General features: G+C 39.5%; 1 protein-coding gene across 2 annotated transcripts in view; it reads right to left on the bottom strand.

Moving 5' to 3' along the window:
* The window catches only part of ZCCHC14 (zinc finger CCHC-type containing 14), an 82,388-nt gene that overhangs the window by 21,609 nt on the left and 46,337 nt on the right, over positions 1-14,442 (bottom strand). For both annotated transcript variants that reach the window (XM_066243055.1, XM_066243056.1), the window contains exon 3: positions 9,579-9,652. In XM_066243055.1, coding sequence (XP_066099152.1) covers positions 9,579-9,652 — 74 coding nt within the window. The remainder of the gene's footprint in view (positions 1-9,578; positions 9,653-14,442) is intronic.

The raw sequence follows: 14,442 nt of genomic DNA, 5'->3' as shown, positions 1-14,442 counted from the left end.
AATTAAAAAATGTGAGGGCTTTTTAAATGTTTATTTTAGAGAGAGAAAGGGAGAGAGCAAGAGACAGGAACATCGATTTGTTCCTATATGTAGCCTGACCAGAGATCAAACCAGCAATCTCTGTGCTTCATGATGATGCTCTAACCAACTGAGCTATCCAGCCAGGGCCAATAGATGTGAGTTTTTAAATTAAAGGGCCCACTGAATCTCAGCATATGATAACCACAGACCTAGACCCAAGCATGTTCGAGAAATGTGCAAAAACTTGGAACTAAGAAAATCTGAGACTATTAGACTGTAAAACAGGTCATAGCCCAGGATCAGGAACCAAAACAGATCCCTGATTCCTAGCAGCAACACGGCAAGACAGTCAATAAGCAGTGTTTTCAAAGTCCTCAGGGAAAAAATGCCCAACCTTAGAACTGTATTCTCAATGTCAGGGTGAACAGATAAAAGCCCTTTCAGACATGAACAGTCTCATGAACTGTACCTCCCAAGTACCCTTTCTAAGAAGAGACCAGAGTACTAAACCAAGACTAAGTTAAGACAAAAGGTGACCTAAGACCCAAGAACAGGGGACCAGAGCTGGGAGAGAGGAAGAACTTCCAGGTTATGAAAGGGGACCCCACGATGAGAGTTCCGTATGGGGCTGAAGACCTTGAGTCCAGATCAAAGCAGAGCATAGCTCCAAAGATGCTGGACTCGGAGGGGAGTTTAGACAACCAGGAAAAACCTCAGGGGTAAAGCCTTTTTGTAAGTACTTGTCCCTAAGCACAACAAACAAAAACACACAACTCCAGGGAAAACACAATGTTGGAATGGAAAAGCACTAAGCCCATATCATATGGCTCCAATATTAACAATCTTCACATTGGCACACTAATTATACAGTCACTAAGGCATATCCCAAAAGAAAACAGTTCCCTGTGACTCCTGGCAATGACTGCAGAATTGCTTGACTCTCTAAACTCTGCATATGTATATATGGTGACTACATATATATATGTATGTATGTATAACAAAAACAATAAAATAGTCACCAAGTTTCATCCTTTGCTAACAGTGATAAAATATTCAGAGCAGTTAAGATTGTTCTGAGATGAAAAATGTCTAGGTTCTTAAGGAAGAATGGCATAATAAGAATGTTTTATTATTCATAGTGTTCTATAGTTCTTTTTAAGTCAGTCAAGCTTTACAATCTAGTGGATGTTTAAAGGATTTAAGTAATCTCTGATTTTTTTCTCCCTCTCTTTCCTTCATGTGTAATAAGACACCATTTTTTTAGTTTTTTAGTTATTCTAGTTTCTCAATAGTGAATCTGGAAAAGCTGGTAAAATCTGGACATTTCACATGCACACAGTTACATGTCATTTATTCTGTCACTTGCTTCCTGTATACTGATTTGGTTTCTACAGTAACTAATAACTAGCAATTACAACTTCAGCAAAAATAAAACCATTTCCATGGAAAAGAACAGGAAACAAACTCCTATGTGTAGTACATTTGAGTATCTTGAAATCATCTTGATCAAGAGTTAGGTCTTCCTATAAAAGAGCAATCTTTAATTTGTATCCTGGAAAACAGTGATACACAAAAATTAAAACTAGAGATAAACAAGGCTAAGAAAATTGGTGGGCAGAGTCACTGATTTCTCTCTAAATAACTGAAGGCTTTCAAAAAAAAGTATTACATTGAGTCTTTCTATACTATTAGCAACAGACTGTCACATCTCATTGAGGTATAGCAGACACAACTAGTAAGATTTTTTTTTATTGTTCTGGTCACAGTATAATAGCTATTTATCTCCATAATAAAAAGGACTACTTAATCTTTATTAGCTAGGGTTCTATAGGCAAAAGGGAAGGTTTGTATCTTAGGCAGGTTCATTTTTTTTTTTAGGTTTTGTTAACTTATAACTGGATTGAACTGCACATATTCAAGGACACAATTTGATGTTCTGACATAGTATATACCCATGATGAAATCATCATGTCAATCAATATAATGAACATATCCTTCACCCCAAAACTTCCCTCTTGCTTCTACCCAAGAAGCCACTGATCTGCTGTCACTGTGGTTTGAATTTGCTAGAATTTTGTGTAAATGGACTCTTTTTATATGCTCTTTTTTTTGGTGGTGGTGGGGGTCTGGTTTCTTTAACACAGCATAATTGAGTTTCATCCATATTGCTGAGTACCTACCATTTTTCCCTACGTATAAGACGCTCCCATGTTAAGACACACCCTAATTTTGGGACCCGAAATATGAAGAAAAAAAAAAGTATTACATCAAGTTACTGAACTCAAGTTTTACTCATCAGAAAATCCATACAACTCATCACTGTCAAAACTCCCATCCATTAGCTTGTCCTCATCTGTGTCTGATGACAAATCACTGTCTTCATACACTGCCTCATCCTCAGTTCCATCTATGGTATTTGAAATGCCACAACCACTGTATAAAATGCACCCAATTTTTAGACCCCAAATTTTTCATAAAAGGGTGCATCTTATACATGGGGAAATACGGTAAATAGTTCACTCCTTTTTACTTTGTGTGCTTCACTGTATGAATACGGTACCATAGTTTGTTTATCCATTCTACTGTGGAGGGATATTTGGGATGTTATAAACAAGGCTGTTATGAATATTTATGTATAAGTCTTTGTATGAACATATACTTTTGTTTTCTTTGGTTAAATACCTAGCAGTGGAACTGATAGGTCCTATTTCAGGGTTATGTGTAACTTTTTTAAAAACTGCCATGCTGTTTTCCAAAGTACTTATACCATTTTATATTCCCACCTGCAGTGTAGTAGGAGAGTTTCAATATTCCACATACCTGCCAACACTTGCTATAGTCAGTCTTTTTTATTTTAGCCATTCTGATATAGGTACCCAGTATTATCTCACTGTAGTTTTAATTGGTATTTTCCTAACAACTAATGATGTTGAATATCAGTTCATATGTGCTCTTTGCCATATTCCTTAAAGTATCTGTTCAAATCTTTGGCTCATTTTTTATTGGGTTGTTTTCTTATTATTGAATTTGAAAGTTCTTTTATGTATTCTGAATACAAATCATTTCTCATATATATAAATTGCAACTATTTTCTCCTAGTCTGTGCCTTGGCTTTTTGTTTTCTTACTAGTACCTTTTTTTTTTTTTTTTTTTTTGTATTTTTCTGAAGCTAGAAACGGGGAGAGAGACAGTCAGACAGACTCCCGCATGCGCCCAACCAGGATCCACCCAGCACGCCCACCAGGGGGCGATGCTCTGCCCCTCCGGGGCGTTGCTCTGTTGCGACCAGGGCCACTCTAGTGCCTGGGGCAGAGACCAAGGAGCTATCCCCAGCGTCCGGGCCTTCTTTGCTCCAATGGAGCCTCGGCTGTGGGAGGGGAAGAGAGAGACAGAGAGGGAGGAGAGGGGGAGGGGTGGAGAAGCAGATGGGCGCTTCTCCTGTGTGCCCTGGCCGGGAATCGAACCCGGGACTTCTGCATGCCAGGCCGACGCTCTACCACTGAGCCAACCGGCCAGGGCCCTTACTAGTACCTTTTGAAGAGCAAATTTTAAATTTTGATAGAAAGTCATATAATATATGTCTTTTATGCATATTTTTGGTACTGTATCCAAAATAATCTTTGCCTTAAGTCACAAAGTTTCCTTCTATGCTTTCTTCTAGAAGTTTTGTAGTTTTAGGTTCTATATTTAGGTCTAGAATCAATTTTAAGTTAATTTCTGTATAAGAGGTGAGATCTGGCCAAGGTTCATTTTTGTGTGTGTACAGATGTCTGTTCCAGAATCATTTGTTGAAAAAAATCCTCTTTTCATTGAACTGCTTTTGAATCTTCATCAAAAATCAAGGGCCATTTACATCTGAGTCGACTTCTGGACTCTGTTCTGCTCGATGTCTCTACCCTTTCAGCAACGCCAGTGTCAGGATTCCTACAGTCTTAAAACCAGGTAGTATGAGTCTTTTAACTTTTTTCTTCTTTTCCAAATCGTTCTGACTACTCTGTAGTTCTTTCTGTATCAATTTTAGAATCAACTTGCTGATTTCTATTGATAAAACAGAAAAATCCTACAGCCTGACTAGGCAGTGGCACAGCAGATAGGAGCCTCGGCCTGAAATACTGAGAACCCAGGTTTGAAACCCTGAGGTCACCGGCTTGAGTGCGGGCTCACCAGCTTGAGCACAGGGTCATCAGATTGAGCGTGGGATCATAGACATGATCCCATGGTTGCTGGCTTGAGCCCAAAGGTCGCTGGCTTGAGCAAGAGGTCACTGGCTCGGCTGGAGCCCCCTAACCCCTCTTGTCAAGGCACATATGAGAAAGCAATCAATGAACAACTAACATGCCACAACTATGAGCTGACGCTTCTCATCTCTTTCCCTTCCTGTCTGTCCCTCCCTTTCTTTCTCTCTCTCTCTCGCTTAAGAAAAAATGCTATGGGACCTTGTTTTTGGGGGGGAGGTCATTAAAACGACAGAAACCTTAAAGATATGTTGTCATCCTCTTGTCCCGCAGCACACCAGTTCTCCCTCATCATATAGCTGTTGGATCTGATAACACAGAGTGAATGTGGTCTAAGGCCAGAGCTACAAAACCATAAGGTGGTTCCACTTTCTTTACATATCAGTAATACAGACCCATATCCTATAAGCAGCCACTTAATTTAAGAGTAAAAGACTACAACTCATCAGCACATAAGCACACAGTTTAACAGTGTGTTTTATAAATAAGATAATTTTTCTTTAAATGTTGTTATACCTTGCCTTTGAGCCTTGAATACTATCCAACAAATGCAGTTTGGACTGTAAATTCCTTTAGTCATATTTAAGTTTACACCTCAAAAGAATAGTTAGTTGGACAGATGGATAGTGAAGGACTATCACTTTTCTAAACGCAATACTTTTTATCAGTTATCACCTCAGGAAAAGTCAGCTTTCAGACCCTTCAACTTAACCATTGGGGTAAAAACATTTTCTTCTGTTTACTTATTTTTACTTGAATTTATTAGGGTAACGGCAGTTAACATAATTATACAGGTTTCAGGTGCCCAATTCTACAACACATCTCTGTACACTGTATTGTGTGTTCAGATCTTCAAGTTAAGTCTTCATCCATTACCATTTATGACTCCATGTGTTCCTTCCTCACCCCTACTCCACACTGTTATCTACATCCAGGAGAGGTTTTTTTGGTCCTTTTTAGCTCTATCCCTTTGCCTGCCACCCCCATCCCTCATAGCTGTCAGCCTGCTCTCTATGTATGTATGAATCTGTCTCTATTTTGCTTGTTAGTTCATTTTGTTCATTAGATTCTACATACAAGTGAAATCATGTTACTTGTTTTTTCTCTAACTTATTTCACTTAGCATGATGTTCTCCAGGTCCATCCATGCTGTCACAAAAAGATTTCCTTCTTTTTTATGGTCATGTAGTATCCCACTGTGTAAATGTACCATGACTTTTTAATCCACTCATCTATTGATGGACACTTGTGCTCTTTCCAGATCTTGGCTATTGTAAATAGTGTTGCAATTAACATAGAGATACATATATTCTTTGAAATTATTAGTGTTTCAGGCTTCTTAGAGTCAAAAAGCAGTTCCATTTTCAATTTTTTGAGATAACTTCATACTGCTTTCCACAGTGGCTGTACCAATCTGCATTCTCACCAACAGTGCATAAGGGTTCCCTTTTCTCCACACTCTTGCCAACACTTGTTGTGTGCTGATATATTGATGATAGCCATCCTGACAGATGTGAGGTGATATCTCATTGGGGTTTTAATTTGCATTTCTCTGAGGATTAGTGACATTGAGCATCTCTTCATATGTCTATTGGACATCTGTATTTCTTCCTTAGAAAAGTATCTATTCAGGTCCTGGCCAGTTGGCTCAGTAGTAGTGCATTGGCCCAGTGTGTGGCAGTCCTGGGTTCGATTCTCGGTCAGGGCAAATAGGAGAAGCACCCATCTGCTTCTACACCCTTCCCCCTCTCCTTCTTCTCTCTTCCCCTCCTGCAGCCAAGGCTCCACTGGAGCAAAGTTGGCCTGGGCGCTGAGGACAGCTCCATGGCCTCCGTGCCAGGAGCTAGAATGACTCCGGCCACAATGGAGCAAAAACCCAGATGGGCAGAGCATCGCTCCACTCCCTGGTGGGCATACCAGGTGGATACTAGTTGGGCGCATGCAGGTGTCTGACTGCCTCCCCACTTCTAACTTTGGGAAAAGAAAGAAAGAAGGGAAAGAAGAGGAAGGGAAAGAAGGGGAGGGGAGGGGAGGGGAGGGGAGGGGAGGGGAGGGGAGGGGAGGGGAGGGGAGGGGAGGGGAGGGGAGGGGAGGGGAGGGGAGGGGAGGGGAGGGGAGGGGAGGGGAGGGGAGGGGAGGGGAGGGGAGGGGAGGGGAGGGGAGGGGAGGAAGAAAAAGAAAGGAAAGAAAGGAAAGAGGGAGGGAGGGAGGGAAGGAAGGAAGGAAGGAAAAAGAAAGGGAGGGAGGAAGAGAGAAAGAGAGAGAGAGAGAGAGAGAGAGAAAGAAAGAAAGAAAGAAAGAGAAAGAAAGAAAGAAAGAAAGAAAGAAAGAAAGAAAGAAAGAAAGAAAGAAAGAAAGAAAGAAAGAAAGAAAGAAAGAAAGAAAGAAAGAGTCTATTCAGGTCTTTTGCCCCTTTTTTAATTGGATTGTTTGGTGTTGAGTTTTATAAGTTCTTTATAAATTTTGGATATTAACCCCTTATCAGATGTATTGGTTAATACGTTCTCCCATTCAGTGGACTGTTTTTCCATTTTGTTGATTGCTGTGCAAAAACTTTTTGATTTGATGAAGTCCCATTTCTTTATCTTTTTCCTGGTTTCTCTTGCCTGAAGCGATATAGCTTTAAAAATATTGCTATAAGAAATGTCTAAGAATTTACTGCCTATGTTTTCTTCTATAATTTTTATAGTTTTATATTTAAGTCTTTAATCCATTTTGAGTTTGTTCTTGTGTATGGTGTATGGTGTATGGTGGTGGTCTAGTTTAATTTTTTTCTTTTTTTTATTTATTTATTCATTTTAGAGATGAGAGAGAGAGAGAGAAGAGGGGGGGGAGCAAGAAGCATCAACTCTCACATGCGCCCCGACCAGTCAAACCCAGGGTCCCAAACCAGCGACCCCAGCGTTCCAGGTTGATGCTTGATCCACTGCACCACCACCAATTGGGCTAGTTTAATTTTTTTGAAGGTTATCTGTCCAATTTTCCCAACATCATTTATCGAATAGATTGTCTTGGAGTAAAAGCATCTTAAATCTAACGCCATGTGACAGTCATCAGTGTCCACACCAAGCAATAATCCCTAGTTTAGTGTGGCAACCTCAGAACTGTGAACTGCCTGAAAGGCCAATGGCTCTAGGCTCCTTTTGGAGTTGTCCAGTTTGCTTTCAGAGGACTCAGGGCACAAGTCCCCACCTCACCAGTCTGCTGCTGCCTCTCTCTCCTGGTCATAATCCCCTCCTCCTCCAAGAGGCTGTGAAAGGCCAGGTATCTATTTTGCCAAAGCTCATTTCTTTAGCCAGTAGCTACAGGCAGTTGTGTTGTATATAGTTTCTGCATATCATGCTGCACAAGCCCAATTCCCTCCAACAAGTAACAGGATTGAAGATGGGTAAATCAAGGGCCATGAGGAGTCAACCACCCCAGACACATTCCACGCTCAGCAGTTTCTTGAATGAGCAGTCCCTATGAAGGCAAATGAAGCCTCCAGGAGCCCCTCAGGGAACACTTAACAGCAAAAGGCAGAAAGTGGAGTGGACTAGACGACATGTCCAGGGTCTGAGGACTTGCTGAGCTCCCAATGCCAACTAGGCCTAGAAGACACTGGGATTCTGAAGTTCTCTGGTAGCTGAAGTTTGGGTTCTAGTCTCAAGATTTAACAACCTCCAAAACCTAACATAAGTCTTCCCATGTATTTTGAAAAGGTATCTATAGCTTAACAACTGATACTCAGAATGCAGAACCACCCAAATCAAATGAAGATTTTATTCTTTTAGTAGAAGTATTTAAAGTATTCTGATGTAGCTACACTTTTTGAAAAACTAGTAAAATGACACAGTATATATACTAGATACTAACTAGTAAATTGACATAGTATATTTATACTAGACACTAACTAGTAAACTATGCTTAGTATACATGCTAGATACTAAGCAGAAGCTTTTATTCCTGAAAACATTCCCCAGTAATACAGAAGGCAGGCTGTCCTTATCAATCAGTATTAAGGCACATGGTCAAAGAAGAACCTCACATTAACATGCTGGGCAAGTAACAGAACCTCAGGGGTATGGCCACACAAATTAACTTCCCAGCAACTTCCACAGCTAAGTGGGACCTAGAAACTAAGTTCTGGTCAATAAAACATAAAAAATGTCTAGTAGCTGCTTTAGGTATATCCTTTACAAGAAAAAGAAAGCTTTCCTTTCTTTTCATCCTGCCTCTTGTTACATGGAATGAACAAGGAGCCTTAGCTGCCATATTGGGCCATGAGGCTAAGGTTTCCCTCCTAAAGATATCAAAGTAGTCAACTGGAGGGAGCATGGACCTTGAGAATTCTAGAGAACATAAGCGCCATACCCACACTAGGTCGCCTCCCTGTATACTCCAATGTTGTTCAAGCCACCGTTACTGAGGATGTCTAACCTTAATATATAGTATGTCTCAATTTTCATGATTCTCCACTTTAGCCAACTTAAGTAACCAACTACCAGCAGCTGAGCATGTCAGTCTGGAGAATGTTCACCATACAGACCAAGAAACTTGTCATCTATTGCAGTGGTCCCCAACCTTTTTTGGGCCACGGACCGGTTTAATGTCAGAAAATAATTTCATGAACCAGCCTTTAGGGTGGGACAGATAAATGTATCACGTGACCGAGACAAGTGTCAAGAGTGAGTCTTAGACGGATGTAACAGAGGGAATCTGGTCATTTTTTAAAAATAAAACATCGTTCAGACTTAAATATAAATAAAATGGAAATAATGTAAGTTATTTATTCTTTCTCTGCGGACCAGTACCAAATGGCCCATGGACCGGTACCGGCACATGGCCCGGGGGTTAGGGACCACTGATCTATTGGGTAGAGGAGAACAGCTTTTATCTGCAGGCTTTCACTATATCCAGATCATGTGCCAAGTGCTCTGATGAGGCTGTCCATTTAATTCTCCTCCAAACCCTCGTCTCCTTTATTGCCTGGAGGTGCGGGGGCAAGAAGTTCAGCATTTGTCTTCAGTCATATGGCTAACAAGGACAGAACTGGACTTTAAACTGTAGGCCGTTCCAGAGCCCAGATCCCTCCCCCTCGTAGAAGCCACTGAGTTCAGGGAGTGAGCACCCCACAGGCCGAAGCCCAACAAGCTCAGTCCTGGGAGTGGCCCACCCACGGCCTAGTCTTAGCTTTCTATCTATATCCCACAGCAATGGCAGTGCTTTGCAAAAAAAACCCCATCTTTTATTTAGGTAAATAAAACTATCAATTCATGGTAAGTACTATATTTCCTTCCTATCCCTTAGAGGAGAAAAGGGAAAAAAAACTTAGCATCTTACCTCAAAGGAACATTCAACATTTCTTTCATTTTTTTTGTGTGATAATCCCTTCAGGTCTATCTTTTCAACACTCACTGTAAAAGTAAAAAAAAAAAAACACACAAAAACAACAAACAACAAACAAAATTATAAAAATGAAATAAAACCTTGAAGTACATATCATTTTAGCATTTTATAGTTTAGCAATTTTCAAAATAAGGCTTTCAATGCCCAATGCTGCTCAGTATCTTCTGCGGTGTGTTCACCTGGAATGAGAAACTTAAGAGGAAGGCAAAAAGCTGTCATGCTCAGGAATGGAGGGTGAATTTAAAAGTAAAGCAATAAAAACAGGCAAAAATAAATACAAATCATAGAAAAGGAAGAGAGCAGTGCTTGAAAAGAGAACATAAGTTTATTTGAATTCACAAGAGTATGAACTCTAATCATTACTGAAAATTAGTTATGTGATCTGTTCCAATTTCTGAAAAACTAATGTTCAACGTTTTCCACTGTTACTGTTTTAGACACAGCTGCGCAGAGCCTCTTATTGGATCTTCTCGTCAACAGAGCACGGTCTCATCCTTCTCTGACAGGGCAAGGCTGGCAGTGAATAGGGCAGCAGTTAAAAAAGAAATTCCTAATACTGCCTCTAAAAAAACATAGTGATGATTTTCAGACTGGCTGTACAGATGGACAATGACAAAAAAAGGACAAACTACCAGTACAGATAGAGTTCTAAAGTCATCAGTCTCTTTATACCACCCTTCTCATATACATGGGCACATTTTTTTCCTCCTCAAAAATAAAATGATACATTAGACATACCTTCTTCCATTACTTTTCACTAGTTTTACAAGACACATAGCAGTATTCTATGAAGACTTCTACAGAACTTATCAAAACTACTGTTACAAATCCTGCATTCTCATTCTCCTGGGCTGCCACACAATGTTTCCCAAAGTCTTCTCCAAGGAACACCAGTTCTGTAACATGTTCAGGGCCACTCCCAAAAACCTTCACGATCAAAAAGTTTGAAGGAAAATATGGAAAACTCCTTCTTGTAGACTGTCCATGCACATCAGAATACTAAGGCTCTGAGAAGTCCCGCAACAAAATAAGTCTTTTTATTAACAAGTCCCCAATCCTTCTGACCACAGATCTCTTTCTTACAGTAACATGTATGAACATCCCAGAGAAAATGCACTGCTCCATGCAACATGCTTTGGGGAAGGTTCTAGCCCTGCACCACCAATACTGTAGCCACTAACCACATGCGACTAGTTAAATTTTTATTAATTATAATTGAGTAAAATTAAAATCTAATTGCTCAGTTGCACTAACCACATTCTAAATGCTCAATAGCCACATGGGGCTAGTAGCCACCACACTGGACAGCATAGACACAGAACATTCAGTCATCACAGACAGTTCTACTGGGCAGTGCTGTTCTAAGCTAGGGGCTGGCAAACTACAGGCTGTCCTCCACCTGTTTGTGTAAATGGTTTTATTGGCACACAGCCACACCATTTGCTTACATATCATAAATGGCTGCTTTCCACCCCACAACAGTAGAGCTGCCGTATGCCTCCCAAAGCCCGAAATATTTACTCTCTGGATCCTTGCAGAAAAAAATTTTGCTAAGCCCTGCTCTAAACCAACAATCGTTCATTCACCAACATGATTTATGAAGTTCCTGTTGTCGACCAGGTCTTATATTAGGGGTTGGGAATATAGCAATGAACAGAACAGGTGGGTTTTTGTACTCACACAAGTTATGGTCTAATAGAGAAAAGACCCTTCACTTGCTAAATTATCATCTCATAAACCTCCCTAATTTTGTAGAGTTGCATCATGGTCAATATGCAGTTGGTTTAGAGTATTTTAAGTTTAAAACAGCACGTTACAAAAAGGAATTACTCTAAAAAATAAGGACGTTTCCTTCCTTTCTAGCAAAACAAAGGAAACACCACATTTAGAGGTTGTACATCTCCTTATTTTCACTCAAACTACTCACTGTTCCTGTCTGACTTCCTTAGACTGTTAGCAAATACAGTTTTGTTTCCCTGACCAATATTTTTAAAACCCTACCCACAATGACATCACACTAATTTAGATATTTAACCTTTTTAAACATTAGATTATATAAAGTCAATGCATCCAGAAAAATGTAGTCAACATTTTCCATGGCCACAGAACACCAATGTTTACCTAAATGTCCCAGAACTGAGTGCTATTAGGATTTAGGGGGAAAAAAAGGAAAAACAAAAACAAAAACAAAAAACCTCATCTGGCCTGAAAGCAGGAAGTGACTCATATCTGGACAGGAAAATGTGAAAATCAGATGAACATTATTCAGCTGTTTTCAAATAAAAGAGGCATTTGAATTCCAAAACTGAAATGTTTGTGAGGACTCTTCAAAAGCATCAGGCCAACCGACATGGTGCTTTGTGCCAGCTCCCTCAGTCAGTGCCTCCATCCCATACAAGGAGCTGTTGCAGTGGATTTTGTCACAAGTGCAGCTCCAGACCAAATAAATGGTTTAAAAGTTCTGCGAGTTTACTCCCAGTGACATCCTCTCCATTTTGCCCTCTCTCAAAACACCACCCGCCATCACACAGGACTCTGAAAATGAGAGAAAGGGAGCTTGCTGGAATGGAATGATTTTCTGTGTATCAGTAGTGGCGATGGCTAATGTGGAGGGCGAGGTTAATGTGGGATGTTTAATGAGGTTTCAAAGATGTTTAAGAATGCTCTCCATTTTGGAGCTATATTCAAGACCATAATTATAAAAACAAAACCATAATAAAATAAAACACTGATAATATCAACTGAAAGATTATAAATTGTATGTGAAACATGATTATAGTTGTTTAAAATGTAAAAGAAGAACAGACTAAAAACAAATGATCAAAACTGATAGGAATAATTGACTGGTGGTGAAATTATGGGTAGCTTCCCCCAAATTTCCGTAATGTGGTTTCATAATTTTAAAGTATAAATCTATATGCATACAAATATTTATTTGCAATCTATTTAAAGTCTACTGGTAGATAAAATGAGCTCCTTTCCCTCTCACCCCCGGCCAGTCCTGCAGACTGTGCCATCTATCACACAGCAGTCCCACTACTTTCTGAAGGGGACAGCAAATGTGTGAATTTTAGGAGCTAAGATATCAATCCATTACCAGAAGGAACAGAACAGAGTGAAAGGCAACTCTGAAGACAACATTTGTATTAACTAGAAAGACTTAAAAGACTGAAAGGGCACATTTCTATGTGGTTGGGGACAGTCAGTCACAGCCCTCTGGTGGACTGGGAAGGACAGGAACACCATCTGGGAGATACCTGGAGAATGAGGAGAAACAGGGTTGGGGTCTAGACTGTGCATAGGCATGTCTACATAGGACAGATGCAGCTGGGACAAAAGAATATGAGGCTAGACCATGAGATGAGAAAGAAAAGGGCAACATACTTTTTCCTTTTAAAATTTTGTTTTTTCAAACTTTTTTTCTTTTCTTCATTCAAGATGCACATTAGAAATGCTCAAATCTTACTAACATGTTAGATCATACAGTCTTTAATAAGTGTATAATTGCATTAAACTGTTTTTATAATTAAATCAACATTTAATTTTTAAAGCCAATACACTAATAAATATAACTGAAACAAGAGGGAGAGAAGTTTGTATAGAAGAGAAAGAACAAATGTGAAGTACTAAAAACCCAGGCAAACGGCTATAAGACCTGAAGCAGAACCAGGCAACTACATGGGGACGGAGGCTGGTGAAAAGTCACAGACGGTTTAGGACAGTGACTGACCAAGAGCCCACAGCAAGCAGGTGCCAAAGCCAGGACCAGGAACACATCAGCCTAGGGAGCTCCTGGATAAAACTGCCACAGCCTGAGGGCCACCTTCACTACCCAGTGTCTTCAAACAATTTACAAGAGCCAACTGTCATATCAGTGCTTACAAGACACCTATAGATGATGGTTTTAATATGTTCCAAGAATGAGCCACTCTTTTGAACCATTTTCCCTTTCTTAAGTCTTCCGGAAAAAACTGGGTGGCTGGTAGTTTTCTGCCAAAGGTGTCTTTTACTTGATGTATCTTTATTAAGTAGTTTAATTCTATATGCCCCAAAACAAGAAACAACTTCAAAAGTCACCAAAACTACACTAAAATAAATCATAGTAAAGAGGGTATTATTTATGATTGAGGGAAAAGACTTTAAAAATTACTTTCTAGCACAAACTCCTACTTCTCCTAAGTTCTATACAGTAAAACTCAAGTCCTTGATACTTGAAATAAACTAAATCAGAATAACATTTAAGATGCTTACTACTTTAAAGTTTTATTACTGAAATCTAGTTTTCATTTAAAAATTGAAAAGCTGTATTCTTAAAAATTGCAGTAGAAGAATAATGTTCCTAACGTATCAACTTCCTTTCTCACCCTCACTTACCTGGCTGTGTGAATGGGGTAATTTTTAGAAGCATTTCTTCTTTCAGGGGCTGTTATACTATGAACAGTCACTACTACACTGATTAAGCTGATCCTTCTTGTCTACATCTTTTTAGGATCTATATCATGTTATAGTTAAGAACCCCATCATATATTTTCCTGATCTTTTTTTTTTTTTATCATCTAGCTACCTTTCAATGTTTGATTTGTTAGTTCTCCAGAAACAGATAGAAACAATAGTGCATAATTGAGAAAACACAACAACACTAAAAAAAAGATATTTCTAAAATAGTAAAAACAGAAAACATTTTTCATTTGAGTGGTTAGGGATAAGACCCTTGAATTTTGGAGCCTGCGGAACTTCACTTATTTATGTATCAAGGCAAACGTTTTCTTTAGCATTGATCTGTATTTTGCACAGTACC

Source organism: Saccopteryx bilineata, chromosome 9 (genome assembly GCF_036850765.1).
Source record: "Saccopteryx bilineata isolate mSacBil1 chromosome 9, mSacBil1_pri_phased_curated, whole genome shotgun sequence".
Classification (NCBI taxonomy): domain Eukaryota; kingdom Metazoa; phylum Chordata; class Mammalia; order Chiroptera; family Emballonuridae; genus Saccopteryx; species Saccopteryx bilineata.
This window is presented reverse-complemented; position numbering and strand designations above follow the sequence as displayed.